Raw genomic sequence first — 21,599 nt, 5'->3', positions numbered from 1 at the left:
GGACCCATTTACTGTTTGTAATGTCAAACCAAGCTGATGAGAAAGCTGACAGTCTACCCCCCACGGGGACCGCTAGTCATTGGTCCGGTTTTTTCTGTTCTTTCGAGGAACGGCGAAACATATAGCCCGTACCTCTTCCGCGTCTGTCCTCCCATCTAAAACTCTCTCTAGAGGGTGAGGATCCGCGTTTTTTCCCGCGACCAAATCTCCTTTTAATGAAGGGTCTGCGGTAGGATGCTGAAGATGGATTGGGAAATTTCTTCTTATCATCCCCCGCTTTCTCCAGCAACTCATCCAGAGTTGGTCCAAAGAGATATTCTCCTTTACACGGAATGGCGCAGAGTTTAGTTCTGGATTGAATGTCGCCAGACCAGCACTTCAACCATAAAGCTCTACGAGCCGCGTTGGAGAGTCCTGCCGCTCTAGCCGCCATCCTGACTGAGTCCACAGATGCGTCTGACAGAAAGGCCGCAGCATTCTGCATTGTTGGTAAAGCCTTCAGAATGGAATCTCTGGAAGCGCCGTCCTTGAGCTGGGACTCTAACTGATCCAGCCAGACCATTAAAGACCTGGCTGTACAAGTTGCGGCAACTGCTGGTCTTAGAGATCCTGCCGCCGTCTCCCAGGTTCCTTTAAGAAAAGCATCTGCCTTTCTGTCAAGGGGGTCTTTGAGGGTCCCCATATCCTCAAATGGCAATGAGGCCTTCTTCGACGCTTTTGCCACCGCCGCATCCAGCTTAGGGGCTTTATCCCATGTTTCCACAACCGGATCGTCGAAAGGGTACCTGCGTTTCAACGCTGGCGGTAAGGAACCCTTTTTCTCGGGTTTCTTCCATTCTCGGAGAATCAGGTCTTGGATTTTTTCGTTCACCGGGAAAGATCTATGTTTCTTACGATCCAATCCGCTGAACATCATATCCTGCTTTGAGGGCTGCGGTTTGGGCTCTTCTATCCCCATTGTGCCTCTAACAGACTTGACGACTTTGTCAATTCTATCCAGGGGTAGACAGAATCGTCCAGACTCCTCATCTGATGAAGAGGAGGAAGGACTTGAGTGATAGGCACCCTCTTCTCTTTCTTCCTCCGAAGAATTAGAGTCCAGAGGGGTCCTATGTTTGGAACCTCCCGCTTGGGACAGGGACCGTAAGGATTCCCTTACTTCCAAAACGGATCATTTCTTTCAGGTTAGCCGCACTCACAGATTCTTCCGCCACCTAGGGGAGGACAATATAGGTGATAAATACTATCTGACCTAATGTCACTTCCACCCAACCACTCCTGTAGACCTCACCGTCTGTTGTATACAGGGGGCACATAATTTTTTGGGGCAAGAATCAGGTAAGGGGACCCCACAGAGGGCACATTCCTTATGCCTTGACTTGTCCGTGCTTTTCTTCCCCTAGAATGATAAAGTATAGGGGGCCTGCGTCACAGAGTGAACTTTCACGTAGATCACTTACCCGTGCGCCAAAGTAAATACCGGAATACGAGGGGGTTCTTTCCTAGCCGAAGCTCTGGATCCTTTTGCGGACGAGCTTCTTCGACTGGACTGGTCGCTTCTGTCTTTGGGCTTCTGACGCACCTCATCCAGCTGCTGCTGCTGCTGCTGCTGCTCACCACCACTCTCCATGATGATTTGCGACCAAAAGCAGGGCTCTGTAGTTGTCACCTGCTTAAATCCCCCTTGGATCCGGTCAGCAGATAGGTCAGACGCTGCCCCATTGGCTCAGGATACCGCAGGGAGGCAGGAACCATGTGGGAGAAAACCGGCATCAGGATGCTATGGGCGCCGCCATCTTGGATCGACTGCGCATGCGCAGACACCCGGCGACCCGGAAGCGGCTGCTAACTCCGCCCCCTCACGTCACTGCACCCGGAAACGCTCCAGCACACGCTGAGAGCGGTGCAGGACGCCGGGAACGGACCGCAGCGCTCCGGGAGTTCACCCAGACAGCCCCGACGCCGGCACTCCACATTCACCGCACCGCTGCACCACCTATGGATATACTTACCGGCGCCGACGCTGATGGAGGCAGGAAATCCTCCGGACTCCGCTCCCTGCTGCGAACGCCACCGCGTGCAGTCCAGCCAGGACCACCGTGGCGTCTCCAGGGTTCTCCGCACCGGCCGAGGTAGGAGACCCCCCCGCTACCAGATTCGGTCCGGCCGGCCTGGGCTCCTTTAGTTAATCTGTAGGCACCCGTCCCTTTAGGAACAGGAAACCAACTGATGCAGGGGAGAGGTGCCGCCCTTTTGTATCTGTAGGTTTCCTGTTCCTAATGGGCGGATCCCCTCTCTCGTCGTCGTGCTGTCATGGGAGTCCGAGTAAAGTCTGGGATTTTCCTCCTCTGGGCTTAGACTGGCCTGCTTTTGACTGCCAGTCTTGTCCGACCTTTGCGTCGATCATGAGTTGTCCCTGCGTGGAACACACGATTTTGTACTGGACGTGAGACGGACCAGCCGGAGGAATTCCGAAAGGATCGGAATAGAGGTTGGTTACTCTTCTTGTAAGTGCGTTTAGGTTTCAGTTGGGGAAGAGAAGTACTCTTACCCCCTGTGGCGTTGGATATCATAGTGTCCAACTGTTCACCGCAAAATCTCCCACTGAGGTAGGGGGGGGGGGGGGTGCGTGAGGGACTCCTTTGAGGCTGCGACCGCTTTCCATTCCCGCAGCCAGAGGATACGCCGAATCGTGATGGCGTTTGATGCTATCCCCGCGACTCCCCTTGCTGAAACCAGAGCTGCATGGAGCATGTAATCTGCTACAACTGCAATTTGAACCGCTTGGTCCGACAGTTGAGGAGCGGATGCTTGGAAGGCTTGTAAATTCTTTGCCCAGGCCAGGATGGCCTTGGCAGCCCAAGCTGAGGCGAACGCAGGAGCCATGGATGCCCTTGCTGCCTTGAAAATTGAACGAGCCATGCGTTCTACCTGCCAGTCTGCTGCGTCCCTGAGGGTTGAGCTATCTGGCAGTGTAAGGAGGGTCTGTGCTGCCAGCCTAGAGACTGGGGGATCCACTTCAGGTGGATCTGTCCATTCCTTGGTGTCCTTCTGTGGGAAGGGGCACCTCGCCTCCAGATATTTGCGATTAGCGAATTTTTTCTCAGGCTGTGAGAGCTGTTTTTTAAGGATCGCCTTAAACTCTGGGTGGTTAGAGAAAACCTTAGGCGGCTTCAGAGGTCCTTCAAAGGAAATCTGATGTTCCGGGGCCTCTGGTGGCGGATCAGAAATGTCCAGCACCCGATGGATGGACGATATTATGTCCTCAACTAGCGCTGTATTGCTAGGAGGGATTGGGATCAGGGACCCCTCCGTTTCTCTGTCCGAGTCAGAGTCGCAGATGCCTTCCGAATCCTGTGTATCACTGAGGCGTCCCCTGCTGGGTGAGCTGGGGAGGAGGCGTTCTCTGGTTGGGGATTGCGGAGATCTGCATTGTCTGTCCCTTGGATGGGACGGTCTAGATGACCTGGAGCTACGGTGTCTCTCCCTAGAGGGGGATGACCGTGTGCTATGGGATGACGCAGATGGACTTGATCTATGGATCCGTTTGCGTCCTGACCTAGACGTGGATGTGCCAGGGTCATCTTGTTCCTGAGTCAAGCTCTCCCTTTGCTGGGTAACGGTCATAGCCGGGGCATGACCCTGCAGAGCCTGCAGCAATGTGGAAGTTAGGTTATCTATAGACTGCGTCATAGATTGCGATATCTGAGTAGCCCATTCCGGCGTGGCATTAGGCACCGAGGCATTGGCAGGGGCTTCTTGAGGCTGTGACACATTAGTTTGTATACAGTTCTGACAATGCGGGTACGTGCTACTACTGGAGAGAGCGGTCCCGCAGGCTGTGCAGAATGCATAATAGCAGTTCTGCCTGGTTCTCTTGGACCTTGAGCCCGGCATAGTGCACAGAGTGCAGAAGTGCTGTCAGCAGATGGACCTTACAGGAGTAGAGAACCTACAGGGGAGCCTTATAGGTAATATGGATTCACAGCTGAGTAAAAAGAACCCAGCTGTGATCTTACCCCACCAGTGTGTCCTTAGGTCCAGCGCCGAAGATCCACAGTCCTGTGCCCCCCGGAGACTGGTTGCCTGGTCCTGGTCCTGCAGACCGGGAGATGCAGGGTTAATCTGCAGCCGAAAATGGCTGCAGAGACAGAGGAGAGAGGAGGAGAAGGGGGCGGAGAGCTGGAAAAAGGCGGCAAGGCTATAAAAAAACCCGCCCTTTCTGTCTCGATCCGCCCCTTGTATGACACTGTAGAGTGTCATATTTGTCATCCGGGGGGCGGGCCTGGGGGCGGAGAGGAGGCTGCTGCTTCAGCTAGGCCGAAGCCGGGGCCTAAATTAGATGCCTGAGGCCCAGAAGGGCTCCAGGCCGGCGCGAAAGTCCGGGAGGGGGTCGGATCTGAAACGGACCCCTCCGGATTTGAAGGCAGGATGGCGGTGGGGCTATAAGCGGAAGGGGGAGCCCAACTGGGGTCCCCCTGAGGCAGTATAGAGCTGGTGCTGCCGCAGAGACAGGGACGCAGGGAGCCCTGTGTCTGTATGTGCCATGCCTGCCTGCACTCCCCCCGGCCCCAACAGGAGCCCGCAGCTGGGCTGGGGTCCCTGGATGCAGGCGCAGTGTGCTGGCCCATTGCTGGGAGCTGTAGGATGCTGCCTGTACAGGCCTTACCTGAGGTGTCTCAACCTAATACCCCCAGAGGGGGATAGGGAGGGTGCTTTTGTCACACCTTCAGGGGCCTTTATCCTCGCCTCGACCTCAACCCAGAAACCAAAAGGAATTGGGGAAGGAGGGGGGTCTCGACTTCGAACCAACACCCGAGAGGTTGGGGAAGGAGCAGCATGGGGAATAGCCATCTCAACTTCAACTGGGCACCCCATAATAGGGGGCCGAGGAAGGAGCCATGCCGGGGGTCTCACAGGAGACCCTCTTTTCTTCATCTGTAATCCCGTCGGGAAACGGAGTAAAACGGAGTAAAAATCTTTAGGTGTGCCTCCTTTGCGACACTAAGCAAAAACTGGAGAAGGCTGATGCCGTCCAGGGGTGTATACTGCACAGGAGGAGCCACAGTTAATCTTTTTCAGATTATGCATAGTGTCGCCTCCTAGTGGACAGCAGCATAACACCCATGGTCCTGTGTCCCCCAATGAGGCGACAGAGTAAAACGCATGCGTTTTTTAGCGCTAAAACGCAGCGGCAAAAAACGCAAGTGTGAAACCAGCCTTCTTTAACTGAAAAACATAGAGCCCTTGAGAAAGTATTATGCGTCACTTGTAATATGCACTCGGCAAAGCGGAGTACAGAAAAAGGTGATAACTCACCTTAGTTTATTAGCTTCCAAAACTACAAAAAAGGACATTAAAAAGTATTGTAATCAGCCGTCAGATGCGACCCCAGCATGTTTCTGCCTTAACATGTTTCTTCCAGATGTCCTTAAGGGGAACCTGTCACCCCCAAAATCTAAGGTGAGCTAAGCCCACCAGCATCAGGGGCTTATCTACAGTATTCTGTAATGCTGTAGATAAGCCCCCGATGGATCCTGAAAGATGAGAAAGAGAGGTTATATTATACTCACCCAGGGGCGGTCCCGCTGTGGTCCAGTTCTGGCCCGATGGGAGTCGCGGTCTGGTCCGTGGCCTCCCATCTTCTTACGATGACGTCCTCTTCTTGTCTTCATGCTGCGGCTCCGGCGCAGGCGTACTTTGCCTGCCCTGTTGAGGGAGGAGCAAAGTACTGCAGTGCACAGGCACCAGGAAAAGGTCTGAGAGGCCCAGCGCCTGCGCACTGCAGTACTTTGCTCTGCCCTCAACAAGGCAGACAAAGTACACCTGCGCCGGAGCCACAGCGTGAATACAAGAAGAGGACGTCATCGTAAGAAGATGGGAGGCCCCGGACCGCGACGCCCATCGGACCGAACCGCAACGGGACCGCCCCTGGGTGAGTATAATCTAACCTCTTTTTCTCATCTTTCAGGATACATCGGGGGCTTATCTACAGCATTACAGAATGCTGTAGATAAGCCCCTGATGCTGGTGGGCTTACCTCACCTTCGATTTTGGGGATGACAGGTTCCCTTTAAGTTATACACAACTCAGTGTAAAAGCCCACGTCTTACACAAGTTCTGCCTTGTTTTGTCTTCTCCTGACAGTATGACAAAAGTGGAATGAAAATTCTCAAACATTTTACGTCATATTCCTCCAGATTTTAAGCCATAAAACATTACCATGCTTGTAGGAAAAAAAATAAATTATATAATAGCAATTCTATGAAACGTACCTGCTTGGCTTCGGTTTCAGCTTTGCTGATGTCATTCTTGCAAGTCATCATCTGTCCCGCTAGCGTAGCCTCCTCTCCGTCCTCATTACTGGACAGGCCTGCAGACACTGCATTGAAATGTTGCTGTGCAGCAGTGAAGGCCTCTGTATCCTTTTGACTGGTCTCTTGCAGGGTGCTAAAGCTGTCCGTAATCTTCTTAATTTCCTTCTCCTTGTTAGTTAAAGCCTTGGCATCCTTTAAAAGAGCAGTTAAAACATAATGACTCTCTAGAATAGACTCAGATCAGTTACATATTTTTTTCCCCACCATCAGACCTCTTCCATGCTTTTGACCACTTCTTTGCGTTTCTTCTCTTCACTTTTCAAGTTTTGTTTCTTCAGATCCAGGGCACTTTGTGCTTTAGTATCAGCTCTTTGAGCTTCAACAAGGCCTTCCTCTAGTGTACGCAGGACGCCACCAACTTCCTTGAACATAAAGCATCGGGTTTCATCATAGAAAAATTAAAGTCCATAAACATCTCCAGAGAGGGGGCATTCATCCTCCCTCCCCCCTCACAGAGAACATCAAAGACAAAGAGCTGACATTTTGGACATATGGGAGAGAAGGCAGTTATAGCAATGGGAGAAAACTCATTAAATGACCTCTTTGAAGCAGATGGCTCCCACTGTGTACAGGTAATTAATTGAACAGGCAGATCTGTTCTGGGAAAATGAAAACCAGGCTAAAATGGGTTTACGCATGGGAGGAGAACTATGCTTTCCCACACACAGATATAAGAAACACCGTCTCTGATGGTCAGATATGAATATTGGGGTTTGTGTTTATCCAATAATTATGAGATCTAGATTTTCGGCATCATAGCAAAGGGACAGAGGTGTCGCTGTGGATTCACTAGATTCCCTCCAATGGAATAACGGCCTGATAACTCCAAATATGACAGGTGTAGCACCATCCATGTAAAAGTACACTCATGAGAAAATATGTGGGCAGTGTCTAGAGCCTGTGCTCGTCAGGAGCGAAGATATCATGAATGTTAGGAATCTCATAATTTTCTGAAAGTGAAACCACATTGCACAATCAGGCCAACATGAGGTCATCAATAAAGGAGTGTGAGTGTAACTTAGGAGCCAATAAAAATACATGGCAAATTATGATCTGTGTTCAATGCAGGGAGATGTAAACTTGATACAGGTTACACCAGACATTTCTCAATAGAAGTGCCCCCCTTTGCTAAGCTCTGAGCCATTTCTTTTGTTAACCCTTTTTATTTTATGTAAATTGTATATATCGTATAGTTTTGTTCCCATTTTGCAATTTGTTTTTGATTTTTTTTTTTTTTTTAAATATATAAATGCTGCCCATCTTTCAGGATTAAATATGAAAAATGAAGTAGTTCTGTTCCTTTTGCTCTGTAAACCATACACCCACACACCATGAGTTGGAGTTGCATGTATATATATATACACGCAAATACACAATATGCTCACTGTGAGTTCCCTAATAATCGGCCTAGTAGTGGAAAGAGCCACATCCTCGTCCACTTATCAGTCAACTGCGTAATTGTCCTGATTATAGGGGGCAGCAGAGGGCTGTTCATGACAAAAAGGCAACCGCAGGGTGGTTCAGAGGGACCCAGCTGAGTATCCTTGACACGTTTACTAAGGAATAAGGTCACATCTTATTTCTAGCAGTTAACATAAGATGTGCATAACAAAATAAACCAGCAATAAACAATGTAGGCAGTGTGAAAGCTTCTGTTCTGATACCAAGCGAGTCAGCGTGGCTCTCCCTCTCTCTCTATCTTTCAGATAGTTGGATTTTACTATTTGGAGGGCACATCATCTCAGAACATCCCATAATAATTGCTACAGCTGATCGCATCTGTATACGCAATAGTCAGTGCATCAAAGGGAAATATCTAAACTAAAACAGGCTTTCAATATCATGTCTGGTTATGATGCGTTAAGGTTATCAAATCAGGTTGTCACGGTAAAAAAAAAAACAAGTGGAGATGCACAATTTGTTTGTCTAGAGGGGAACTGAACACTTGTTGGCAGGTAGCGACATACAGCTCTGGCAAAAATTAAGAGACAACTGCAAAATGTTCAGTTTTTCTGATTTTTCTCTTTATACGTATATTTTTGAGTAAAATGTTAATTGCTCATTTATTCTATAAACTACTGACAACATGTCTCCGAATTTCCAAGCAATAAATTTTGTATATTTTTTCAGAAAAGGAGAAATGGTCAAAATTAAAAAAAACAAAACAGTGCTTTCAGACCTCAAATAATGCAAAGAAAACACGTTCATAATCATTTAGAAAAAACGATAATGTTTTAACTCAGGAAGAGTTCAGAAATCAATATTTTGTGGAATAACCATGATTTTTTTAATCACAGCTTTCATGCGTCTTGGCATGCTTTCCACCAGTCTTTCACATTGCTTCTGGTGCAAAAATTTAAGCAGTTCTTTGGTGGCTTGTGACTATCCATCATCCTCTTGATTACATTCCAGAGGTTTTCAATGGGGTTCAGGTCTGGAGATTGGGCTGCCCATGACAGGGTTTTGATGTGGTGGTCTCTTAATTTTTGCCAGAGCTGTATTATAGATGACGAGAGGCAGTTCATGCAGCACAGTAACTTTCTATTAACTAATTGTTTTAGGAAACATCTAAGAAAAGGGACTTCCTGAAGAATAAAAAACAAACAATTTAGTGCCAACTATGTAACTTGTAACATTTGCTACAAAAATCATTCATACCTGATCCCGCTTCTTCTCTAACTCCACTATCTCTTTGCTTAGTTCTTTGACCTTCCGTTCATTCTCGGCCATTGTCTCCTGAAGTTTCTGAATAGCGTCCTGCATTTCCATCAGTTCCTCAGCAGAACGCACTTTGGTCTCCTCTGCACACATAAACTGGTAGGCTACATAGAGACGACTCAGATGTTCAATTTCTCTTGAGATCTTCTGGTATTCCAAATAAGAAGATCTCTCCTATGGAAAAAAAAACAAAAAGAAAACAATTATGGTATATCTTTAGAAGCTGGGCAGACGCATATAAATTATGAAAAAAATGAACCCAAAAACACACTTGTACTGCTATGCTGCACAAAAGATCTAAATTCTGGCTTCACATAATTGCCATAGCCCATATCAAGGTGTCATTGCATACACACCACCAAAGAAGTAATAAATACAGCTGCATTGGATTTGACACATGCAATATTACCTATATGCGCTGTTATCAAACACACTAATATTGGTACAAAATAAAGTATAGGCAGCACATTTTTTCTATGTCAGTTCAAGCTCCAACAGATAATATCTAGAAAAAAAAAGAAGCAGCAGCAAAATATGGAAGAAAACAGCAGCATTAAAGACTTACTTAGTGAATTATTTTATTTGCCCGTTTATCAGTGATCATGTGGGTAAGTGTTATGATGGCAGTAATATACTCACTGGTTGCAGTCTTGTGGTATCAGCAGTGTTCAAGTATCACGTGACTGGATTTGTGAGCCACCAGATCACAGAGTGGTTGTTGTGTGGAGCGGAGGTCACTTTTTAAAATGTTCTTAATAAAAGTCTATTAACGTGAACCTGTCAGCAGGATTATGCTCAGTAGACTACAGACAGTGTCAGGTTGGTGCAGTTATACTGATGAAAATGATACAGTTAATGAGATTCTAGTGCTTCGGGGTGGGGCTGTGTGTGTGTGTTCATCATGTGATGATCTGATTAGCTAGTCATGTGTATGGCTCCTGACAGGTCACTGATCCCTCAGTGACCTGCCCCCTATTTTACATAATGCATATAGTATATAGTATTGTTTGCTTAGAAAAAATAAAAATTTAACTTTAGAAAAATGGCGCAGGTGACTTCGCATACGCATCTATCGCTTGGCGGTGTGGCTCGTGGCGACGGTTCTGCCTTTTCCCCTGTCACTCGTGGTGGAAGGAGACGTACCTATTCCAGTGACACCCTCATCCAGGGGCTCGGATACCGTGCTCCTGGTATTGTCGACGGGGGCTCCATAAAACAAGACAAGGCACCCTTCAACTAGATAGGACTGTCCGCTCATTCTTGGCCCCTTTTTATTTTATTCCAAATTTAGGCCTAGTCCCATCTTCATTTAGGCCACGCCCACACTGCGCCTTAGCCAGTCCTTTTTAGACTAATTCCTGCAATTTTTACTGCCCCTTTAGGGCAAGCTCTCTGCCTGCCTTTTCTGGCTCCGCCCCCTCCCATCTGGTGCTATTGCTCATACAGCCCCTCGGTCCACTGCGGCCTGCACTCCCTGGCACAGCATCGTCCGCCTGCGCTTCCTGGCACAGCTCCGGGCCCCTGCACTCCCTGGCACAGCTCCGGCCGTGATTGTCTGCAATTCCAGGCCAGCTCCAGCTGCCCCTGGCAGTTCCGGCGACGGCTTCACACATGATCCTCTTTCAGCACTCTGCTCTTTTGTGCACTGGGGTCTTCACACAAGACAAGGTAGGTCCTGTCTAGGCTATGCGGTTTTCAGGCTCAGCCCATCATCTGTCCCCGTCTAGCCTGCCAACCCCTTATGGTGTGAACATGGCCTTAAGGGCAGTATAAGACCAAATGTGGACACCTGCTCATCACTCCTAGAGAGTTTGTGTGTTTTTCTCACTCCATAATACATAGAGAACTGGTTGGTCTCCTCATTCCAGGACCATTAGTGTTATTATGGAAACAGTCGACCGCAAGACTGCCCACAGGTCAGCACATGGACTTTGCACCGAGCACAGCAACCCAAAAAAACATAAGTCTCTCGGAAGCCCCCACAGCCAGGCAAAAGCACACACCTACTCAGAGAATTGCCGCCTCATTTAATTCAATCCCACCTAACTAAGGTGTCCCAGCCCTTGGTAAAGGTCCCAATGCAACTGAATAATAAGCCCTCCTCTTCGGTTGCTCTGATCATTTCCCGAGATGAACCACATGCACTACAGCTATGGCAGATCATACATAGGTCCAAGCAATGGGTGAACTCTAGCTCCATGTCTTTATCCCCTTTGTTCCCTGCGTCATCCAGGATTACTTCTATGTCTCGCTCTTCTATCCAAGAGGCAGCCCCAGGGTCAGAACCCCCCATCCGAGTACCGGTCTAGACAGCCACCAGACCCTCCAAGATACAAGACATGATGGATAGCCTGATAACATCTGTCAAACAGACTCTTGGGAGTCATGGAAGATGAGACTCTTCCCACGACACCATTTGGACTTCCTGAGAGAGACAAACCCTCTGTGCGGGTGTTTTTTCTTCAACCATGAAAAATTTGACAAAGGTTTCCTGCAGATGGGGAGCACTAAGCAAACGGAATCCAGAGCAGGTAACGTTCTGAGATCCTTTTTTGTCTTCGGCCCTGTCTCTCTGAAAATTCCACGGATACCCCTACAGCTGAATCCCACGGATTCGCCCGCAACCTGAGGTCGCTGGTCAGTTAGAATCCTGATCCCTGTCAGGGTGCACCCATCTAAAGTACAGTTGAAACTAGAAGTTTAAATACACAATATAAAGAAACACATATGCATGTTTTTCTCAATATCTGACAAGAAATCAGAATAAAACATTCCCGTTTTAGGACAATTAGGATTACCATACCATAGCGTCTCCATTTTTCGTGATCTCAGGTTAGGTGAGGGCTTATTTTTGCATGCCTAGCTGACGTTTTTGAGAGAGAGAGAGAGAGAGAGAGAGAGAGAGAGAGAGAGAGAGAGAGAGAGAGAGAGAGAGAGAGAGAGAGAGAGAGAGAGAGAGAGAGAGAGAGAGAGAGAGAGAGAGAGAGAGAGAGAGAGAGAGAGAGAGAGAGAGAGAGAGAGAGAGAGAGAGAGAGAGAGAGAGAGAGAGACCAAGCTTTAACTTCCTGACTGATGTCTTGAGATGTTGCTTCAGTATTGCCTCAATCTTTTCTCGTGATGCCATCTATTTTGTCAAGTGCACCATTCCCTCTGGTAGCAAAACAACCCTACAACATGATACTGCCACCCCTGTTTTTCACAGTTGGGATGGCTTCCACGCTTATCTCTTTTTCCTCCACACAGGACAATGGTCATTATGCCCAAAAAGTTCAATTTTAGTGTCATCAGACCACAAGACATGTCTCCAAAAATTAAGATCTTTGTTCCTCTGTGCATTTGCAAACATTAATCTGGCTTTTTTATGTTTCTTTTGGAGTAATGGCTTCCTCCTGGCAGAGTGGCCTTTCAGCCCAAATTGATACAGTAATCGTTTCACTGTGGATATGGACACAATCTTACCAGCTTTCACCATCATCTTTACAAGGTGTTTTGCTTTTGTCCTTGGGTTGATATGCACATGTCGGACCAAAGCACGTTCATCTCTGGGACACAGAACCCGCACAGCATGATGGCTGGACATTCCCATCTTGTTTGTACTTGCATATAACTATTTGTACAGATGAACGAGGCACCTTTGGGCATCTTGAAAGTGTACCCAAGGATGAGCCAGACTTGTGCAAGTCCACAATTCTCTTCCTGATATCATGGCTGATCTCTTTAGACTTTCCCATGATGCTACACAAAGAAGCAATGTGTTTCAGGCGTGCATTAAAATACATCCACAGGTGTGTCTCCAATTAACTCAGATGTTGCCAAAAAAACAATCAGAAGCTTCCAAACACATGACATCCTCATATGGGCAGTCCATAAGTGTTTAAAGGCATAGTATTCTTAGCGTATGTAAACTTTTGACTTTGCAGTAAGTAATAAAAATGCCTTAAAGCATTCTCACTCATGATTCTGACATTTGGCCAATAATAATTATGGTAATCCTAATTGACCTAAAACAAGAAAGGTTTATTCTGATTTCATGTCGGATATTGAAAAAAACATGCATACGTGTCTTTTTATACAGTATATGTAAACTTCTAGTTTCAACTGTATATACAGAAACGGCACACCCTGTCCCTAAAAGACCGGTCCACAGATTCACTAAGGTTGTGCCTTAACCCGATTATCTATTACCGCCACCCATGTCATATTTAGACAGAGCTCATATTGCCATTAGTATGTCAGAAGCGATGTGTCACTAGACCCCTACCAGTTATATATTACAATATCTTCTAAGCGAGTCAGACCCACCTGCTTCCCTGACCGCAACTACAGAGTGGTTAACCATGCATCAACCATCTGGTACTCTGTACACTCTCTTCAGTGTGTCAGACCATACAACCTCCATGACCACAGCTATAGAGCGGTCTTTTCCTATGGCATCAACCGCCTGGTGCTCCACAATTACACCTTTAGAGTGGTTATCTATGCTGACTACCGCCCGGCTCTATGTGCACTATCCATGGTGTGTCAGACCTACTAGCCCGTGTGTCCTCAAGCTTTGAAGTGTTTGCCTTTTCTTGAGTCTTCAACAAGCAAACAGAAAAGGTGGTATCACAGACATGGTTTGAGTTCATGAACAAGTCTCCAATAGCCATCCCATTCATACCACGGATACTGTATCCTTTTTCAGAGGCCCTAGTCTGTTTATGGTAGTTGTTCCACTCCATTGTGCTCAGGATCAAAGCAGCCTCACCTGGTCAGTCCATAATCTGTATCGGAACCGTGCTGCTATCTCTGCCTTAGCAGATCTCAGGATCAGCCCTCAGGACTAGTCTTACTGCTACTGGGTTGGCAGCATTGTCTCTGTCTACCCATGTTCCTGCTCATGGTTTCCCTCTTGGGCTTCTTCAACTAAGTTTTTGAAGTTAGTTGAGAAATGTACCTACACGAGTCATTATCTCGGTTTTCTCTCTTCTTACTGTTGTTGGCAGCTCCCAATAAACAACAGAATATTCGGTTTCAAAGGAGGCTCAGCTCTGGAGGCTTAGCCCTGGATGCACCATCCCGTGTGCAGAGTATTTACCTTTTTCCCCTTCAGGACAGTCGCCGGTCTGGACAGAGCAGACTTAAGATATCCAGACACCTCCAAGATCTGGACCAGTCAACGACCTCATCAATGTTGTCTCTCATGCGGTTTCTATTCCATTCACCAAGAATAAAGCCGACTTTATGCTGCTTACAACACGACCAGTCGGATGCTTTCCATTTCCAGAGACAGGCAAGGATATTCTCAACAGAGCCTTCCCTTCAGAGGGTGGCCTTAACTGATCCCTTGCAAGTGTTCTCATGCCTATTTCTCCTGAGAACTAAATTTTTTGCATCCGTTGCTGTCGAGGTCTTTCCTCCCATGGCAACAGGTCACAGCCCTTCACCTTGAAATTTAGTCTCTTCACAACATTTGTGGAGACATTGGAAGCCATTCTATCCTCAATTCGCAATGGACGAGACGGTCTGTCTTGATCGAACTTTAGTTCTCCTCCCTTTGGCAAAGCATCTCCTGTCCAGGAAGAGCTGGTTTCCCCTTCCATCACTTGACTTTCCTTCTGCTAATTGGTGGCCGTCAGTATCCATGGATACTGGTCTCCGGGGTTGGGGAGCTGTGTTCAAGGAGCTCATGGCCAAGGACCGTAGGAAAGACCAGTAGTCCCCCCTTATATCAATTCTCTGAAGTTCAGAATCCACCCCATCTGGGATAGCCGTGACTTAGTCTCCAGAGCAGAACTCTAAATAGGGCAGTCTTGTGTTTTGGGACGAGCTCAATGTTCAGGTTCTTTCGGAAGCTTGACTACTAGGGTCGATCTTATGGAATGGCCCAGGAGATCCTGTAATCTTCCCATGTACATTCTCTGTCCAGACCTGCTTTCTTAGGGTCCCTTCCTCCTCCAGAAATCTCAGCCTCGTAGTTTGCATCATGGCTACAGAAGACGCAGCCTTGCAGGGTCAATAGTTTTCTCTGACCAGGTTTCTTCATAATTACCCACTGCCTTTTTCTCTTCCTCCTTTCCTGGCTTTTATACAGTCAGACCTAAATTCTGGTCTGTCTGCCTACTCTTTAGCTATAAATCGGACGAGTGTAATGTGAAAAAAAATAAATGAAAATTGCAGCAAGCTGTATGTGTGTCACAAGGAGGTTTTGTGAAACATCTCCAATTGTCAATGCGGCGTCAGGGTCTGTGGATGCAGACAATCCTCCTTGTGACTCCATAGATAGCTATAGTCAGCACTGAGTGATTCGGGCATCAACTTCTAGAGCTGCAGCTCCTCGGCAGGTTAGGAGGAGTTAAATCTTTGCTGATCTTGGTTTATTGATTGTCTGTGCTCACATGCTGCAGGAGAACCAGTTGTGTCTGCTATTTCCCTATTTAAGCTGGCTCGATGGATCAGGGGACGCCAGCAATAGTTTTCCTTATACTGGTCTAGGAGATGTGTACACGTTCTGGTGTACTGGTTATTTACCAAAATAGTTGTGAGCAGTGTTTGCTTAACCAGTTCTTTTCCCTAGGTATCTTTATATTACTTTGTTGCCTTTTGCTACGCAAGTGCTATGTCACTTAACCATGTTTTTCTGAATGTTGGGATTAATTTCAAGTTATTTATTGTATAATAGACTAAAAAGCTCAGACACCTGTTCTACACTAGTGCAATAGCTATAATCTGTTAACAGTAATCACTACAATTACCTCCTTAAGTTTATGTAGAGTTGGGGCGATTTCTTCATCCAGAATCTAAAAAAAAAAAAAAATATTTTTTTATGTGTGCTGAAAAATTTTATAATTATCTTGAATAACTTTTTTCAAATCCCTTGTTAGGGTATGTTCCCACGATCAGTAAATGCTGTGGGTTGGACGCTGCGTACATCCGCAGCATCCAACACACAGCGGCCAGATGTTACAGCATGTAGTGCAGGGGTCCTCAAACTGCGGCCCTTCGAGGACATTTATCCAGCCCCTGGCTGAGATTGAATTTCACAACAGTTCAATGCCGGCGGGCCCTGTAATCGTGAACAGAACGACGAGGTGGCGAGGAGCGGCCCTCTGTATGCAGCACAGACCACGTGATTGTCTTCTTCTGGCACAGGCGGTGTGATGACAGAGTCGAGCGGGCGCCTCTTCAGAGCAGAGGGGGACACAGGTGAGTACTTGTATTTTTTTTTTTTTTTTTTAAATGCCGGGTCCGGTCTATCATGCCAATTGGGGACCTATGCTGCCTACTGGGAGACATTTACCTGCCTATTGGGGACTATGCTGCCTATTGGGGACCTATGCTGCCTATTGGGGACATTTACCTGCCTATTGGGGACTCTCGCACCACACCAGTCTGAGCCGGAGGTAAAAAGCAGAGTTCCACCAATATGGGCACTGGTGAGGCTGAAAGGATATCGACTGGCAAGGCTGCATTGATGGTCACTGATCAGACTGCATTGATGGGCAGTGCAATCTGTATGTCTCTGTGTGGGCAACTTTATTGCAGGTTTATTGTTTTTGTAGCGCTGTATATAGATTGGTATTTTACTAATAGCAGTTTGGAATCCCAACGAAACCATGATATCAAGAAAGAGAACAATTGCTTCACTTGTTACAACTATCAGTGACAAATATGGAACCGGAGATTGACCATCTCATTAGTCAAAAGCAGGCCCACAGTTCCCATTGAAATACCGGTAAGTTTGTTGATTTAACTTTACTTGTTCTTCATTTTAAATATTATATTTGTTCCTGTTTTTATTTTAACTTCAAAATAAGATATGAGCAATGTGCATAGGAATTTGTTCATTGTTTTTTTTTTTTTTTTAAACCATATTCCGGCCCTTCAATGGTCTGAGGGACTGTGAATTGGCCCCCTGCTTAAAAAGTTTGAGGACCCCTGGCATAGTGGATGGGATTTCAAGAAATCCCATCTCCACTATGCATGCAGGGATGCCTCCGGCTTCCCTGAGTAGACGGACATGCTGCGTGTCTTTCCAGACCGCAACATGTTTATTTATCTTGCCGAGACGCTCAGTCTCCACAAGATAAATATCACCAATCCAATGTATTGGACGCGGTGATTCTGCACGGTTCAATGAACACTGCGGAATCACCTGCATTAAAAAAACGGCAGGGCTTTGGACGGAGCGGACATGTGCTGCGTCCAAAGAGCTGCCGGTTAATGACCGTGGGAACATACCCTTAAAAATCTACTCAGACTTAGCAAGGATACCATTATTTACCGTCTGGATTTCCTTCAGCTTGACTTCCTTTTTCTCAATAGTTTTTTGGGCTGCCAGTTTTTTGCATTCATACATTCGTGTGCCTGCAGCTTCTTCAATCATAGCTAGAATCTATACAAAATAATCTTATGAAAAAAGTGTACATCATATTAAAATAAGCAAAACATTTTTCTAGTCTCATCACCAGCGTGAAAACAAGATTTTAAAGCCATGTTGAAGTTTTGAGGAGGGTCTTTCAGCACAGAATGACCGTTGAAACCAAGCATAGGCATTCGGTGCTTCATGGCGAGTCAAACGTTTAAGTGCACCTTCCCCCCTACAAGTTTTCCCTCTACCTTCCCCTTCTTCGATTGACAGCTCTGGAAAGAGAAGAGTGGAGATAAATGGAAAGCAAGCAGGTGAGGAGGTGCACCTAAATGTTTGGCCACACCAAGGGTGCACCAAGTGCCTGTACTTGGTTTGAACAGTTATTGCGCTGACAGTTACTTTACGTTTTCCCCACTGAAGTTAACATGTAAAAATGTCAAAACTAGGAACGAATGAGGGGAAGAAAAACCACAATTGAATTTTTCAATTCAATCAGTCCTATGAGCATTGCTTAGAATGTTTTTGTTATGGTTGTGCTATGACCATGAGTTACACCAGTAGTTGCAAACCTGGTCTAAAATTACCATAGAGAACCATACATTTACCTCTGGAGGCTTCATATTCAAAACCTTTGTTATCCTGCCCTACAAGTGAACAGAAAAATATATATGAGGTGGATGTGATATTGATTTAGGAAAGCAATATGAAATATACTTTACAGAGTTTGCTTTATATCCTATACTGTAAATCAAGACCTGAATACAAACTAAAATCTGAGATTCACAGGACATTAGGAAACCATTGTCGTAAGATTGACTTTTTTTTTTATATTGGGAGAACAGATTTTTACTTTTTTTTTCTTAAAAAAAGAGGTATTTTTGATACTCACCGTAAAATCTCTTTTTTGGAGCCTTCATTGTGGGACATAGGTAACCATGGGGTGTATGCTGCTGTGGCTAGGAGGCTGACACTAGGCAAGAAAAGAAAAAAGTAGCTCCTCCTCAGCAGTATACACCCACCGACTGCTACAAAGCACCTCAGTTGGTGTAAAAGCAGTAGAAGAAGCTACCAAAGACTAAACCTATGTACCAACCCAATAACAAAGGGCTGTAAGCCCAATAGAGGTATAAACAGTTAGGGAGGGTGCTGTGTCTCCCAATGAAGGCTCCAAGAAAGATTTTAAAGGCGAGTACCAAAAATCCCTCTTTCTTTATCGCTTAATTAGGGGACACAGGTAACCATGGAATGTTCCAAAGCAGTCCCAAGGAAGGGAAACAAAAAGAATGCAAATAAACAGACTTAGGTCGGCCGGTTCATAACCGCCGCCTGCAGCACCTTCCGTCCCAGGCCAGCATCAGACGAGGCATGCCTATGAACCCTGTAAAACCTCGTAAAAGTGTGCAAAGAAGATCAGGTCACGGCCTTACAAGTCTGCAACACCAAGGCATGGTGACGAACTACCCAGGAAGCTCCCACTGCTCGGATGGAGTGAGCCTTTACCCCCGGAGGCGGTTTGTCCTGTGCGCAATATACCTCCAATATTGCCGAACGAATCCAAGTAGTGGACTTGGAAGCTGGGAGCCCCTTACCACAACCTTCAGATATGGCAAATAAGGCATCAGAGTGGCGAAATGGAGCAGTCCTTTAAAGGTAGACTTGGATAGCTCTGACCAGATCCAACTTGTAGTGAGACTTCTCCAGGGGGTGGACCGGAGAGAGACAGAGAAGGAAGGACAATTTCTTAATGTGAAATGAAGAGACCACCTTAGGCAACAAGGAGGTAACAGGTCTGAGAACCACCCTGTCCTAATGCAGAATCAGGAATGGCAGGATAATTCCGCTAACTCAGAGACTCTCATTATGGACATAATGGCAACCAAAAAGGCAACCTTCCATGACAGAAGAGAAAACGGAATGTCTTGAATGGGCTCAAAAGGAGTACGAAGGAGTGCGCCAAGAAAAAAGTTAAGATCCCATTAATCTATCGGAGGACGATAAGGAGGTGCCAGGTGGGCGACTCCTTGAAGGAAAGTCTTTACCTGGGAAGGAGAAGCCAGATTTTGTTGGAAAAGTATCAACAGTGCGTCAACTTGACCCTTAAGGGTACTGAGTGATAAATCAGAGTCAAGACCCGCTTGGAGAAAACCTAGGATTGAAGGAAGGGAAAAGGACATGGGGACCAAATTGTTGTCCTCACTGCACCGAAAGAAGGCCTTCCAATATCTGTGATAGATACACAAGGATGCTGGTTTTCTTACCCTAATTATGGTCTGAATGACCTGATAGGAAAAACCAGCCTCCTTCAGGACTGCGGCTTCAACAGCCATGCCTTTAAACTCAGGGACTGTGAACTCTGGTGGAAGAAGGGGCCTTGTGAGAGAAGATCTGGACGGTCTGGAAGCCTCAAGGGAGCGTCCATAAGCATGTTCACCAGCTCCGGGTACCAGGCACTTCTTGGCCCATCTGGAGCTACCAGGATTAAGGGAATCCCTTCCGTCTTTATCTTTTTCACGACTCTCAGAATCAAGGTGAGAGGCCAAAAAAAGATAAGGCAGTTGGAATTGGGACCACAGGATTGCTAGAGCATCAAAACCGATGGCTTGCGGATCTCGGTATCTGGCTATGAACGAGACACCATCAGGTCGACGTCTGGTGTGCCCCATCTCTTGCATATCTGGTTGAAGATGGGGGGGTTGAGAGACCACTCGGATGCCAGACCCTGACTACTCAGAAAATCAGCTGCCCAATTTTTCACCCCTGGAATATGCACGGCTGATATGGCAGGAACGTGACGTTCCGCCCAGAACAGGATCCTTGCTACCTGTTTGCTGCGAGTCCCGCCTTGATGGTTTATGTAAGCCATGGTTGTGGCGTTGTCCGACTGTATGCAGACCAGCTGGCCTGCGAGAAGGATCTGCCAGCAGCGAAGGGCAAAGAAAATTGCCGTGATCTCCTGGAGATTGATGGGGAGAGCAGCTTCTTGGGACTTCCAGCGACCCTGCACTGTGTGATGAAGAAAAACCGCTCCCCAACCGAGGACACTGGCGTCAGTGGTGATAACCTGCCACCTGAGAGGGAGGAAGGATTTTCTGGGCAGGACTGAGGCGGAGAGCGTCCACCAAGTCAGGGACTGCCTCACCTTGAGAGGCAGTAGAATGCGTCGGTCCAGGGAAGCGGTCCTAAGCAGACAAGAGGGTCAACTGAAGGGGATGGGTATGGAACTGGGCAAAGGACACAGCCTCCATGGCGGCAATCATCTTCCCCAGAACTCTCATGCAGGACTGTAGGGGGAGTGGAGATGGTCGCCTTAGAGCACGGTTGCCCCGGCAAGGAGAAGAGAACTTCTCCCCTGGACCGTGTCAAACCTCATGCCCAGAAACACCAGGTGCTGCGTTGGGGTCAAGGAGGACTTCTCCCCATTGACTATCCTGCAGAAACAGACCAGAGTGTCCAAGGTGATCTGAAGACTCTGGTCGCAGTCTCGGCGGGATTGCCCTTTGATCAGAAGATTGTCCAAGTAAGGGATTATGAGAATCCTCTTGGAATGAAGGATGGCCATGACCACTGCCATGACCTTCTTGAATACTCTGGGACAGAGGCCAGGCTGATGGGAAGAGCTGTGAACGGATAGTTGTCCTCCTGGATCCAAGCCGTAGGAATCTCTGATGCTCAACACAAACAGGAATGTAGAAATAAGCATCCTGAATATCTACAGAGAAAAGAAATTCCCCCGGTTCCATGGAGGTGATTTGGACTGAGGGAGAGATGTGCTCTTCCCACCGGTAGCATCCGAAATTATTTGATCCAGCTTGGACCCAAAAAGTCTAAAGCCTTGGAAGGAAAGGTTATTAAGGGACTTTTCAAACGGTGGATCCGAATTCCGTATTTTCAACCAGAGAATGCGGCGTATAGCAACGATGTTGCTGGTAGCCCTGGTGAAACAAGCAGCCGCTTCCAAGGAGGCGGTCAGAAGATATTTGACAGCATGGGCAATCTTCCTAGGAAGCGCTTCTCAGGGTGTTCCCAGTGTTTAGACATGATTGCTTAGAATTCCCTATGGTTGGGAAAATTCCGGGAAGGACATTTAGCTTGTTTGAAGGAAACAAAGTGCTCCTGAGCAGGTATCTCATCCTCCTTTAGGTTAAGAGTTTGCC

The 21,599-nt window shown here is 47.0% G+C and overlaps 1 protein-coding gene across 7 annotated transcripts in view; it reads right to left on the bottom strand.

The window, feature by feature from the left end:
* The window catches only part of SMC2 (structural maintenance of chromosomes 2), a 154,279-nt gene that overhangs the window by 105,377 nt on the left and 27,303 nt on the right, over positions 1–21,599 (bottom strand). For all 7 annotated transcript variants that reach the window (XR_013213289.1, XM_077250912.1, XM_077250957.1 and 4 more), the window contains 6 exons: positions 18,051–18,089; positions 17,359–17,469; positions 15,830–15,874; positions 9,036–9,269; positions 6,590–6,739; positions 6,276–6,509 (listed from right to left, as the gene is read on the bottom strand). Coding sequence is in view for 6 of the 7 variants with exons in the window: in XM_077250912.1 (XP_077107027.1) it covers positions 6,276–6,509; positions 6,590–6,739; positions 9,036–9,269; positions 15,830–15,874; positions 17,359–17,469; positions 18,051–18,089 (813 nt within the window). In the remaining variant the exon portion in view is untranslated. The remainder of the gene's footprint in view (positions 1–6,275; positions 6,510–6,589; positions 6,740–9,035; positions 9,270–15,829; positions 15,875–17,358; positions 17,470–18,050; positions 18,090–21,599) is intronic.

The sequence above is a fragment of the Ranitomeya variabilis genome, chromosome 1 (assembly GCF_051348905.1).
Source record: "Ranitomeya variabilis isolate aRanVar5 chromosome 1, aRanVar5.hap1, whole genome shotgun sequence".
Lineage (NCBI taxonomy): Eukaryota > Metazoa > Chordata > Amphibia > Anura > Dendrobatidae > Ranitomeya > Ranitomeya variabilis.
This window is presented reverse-complemented; position numbering and strand designations above follow the sequence as displayed.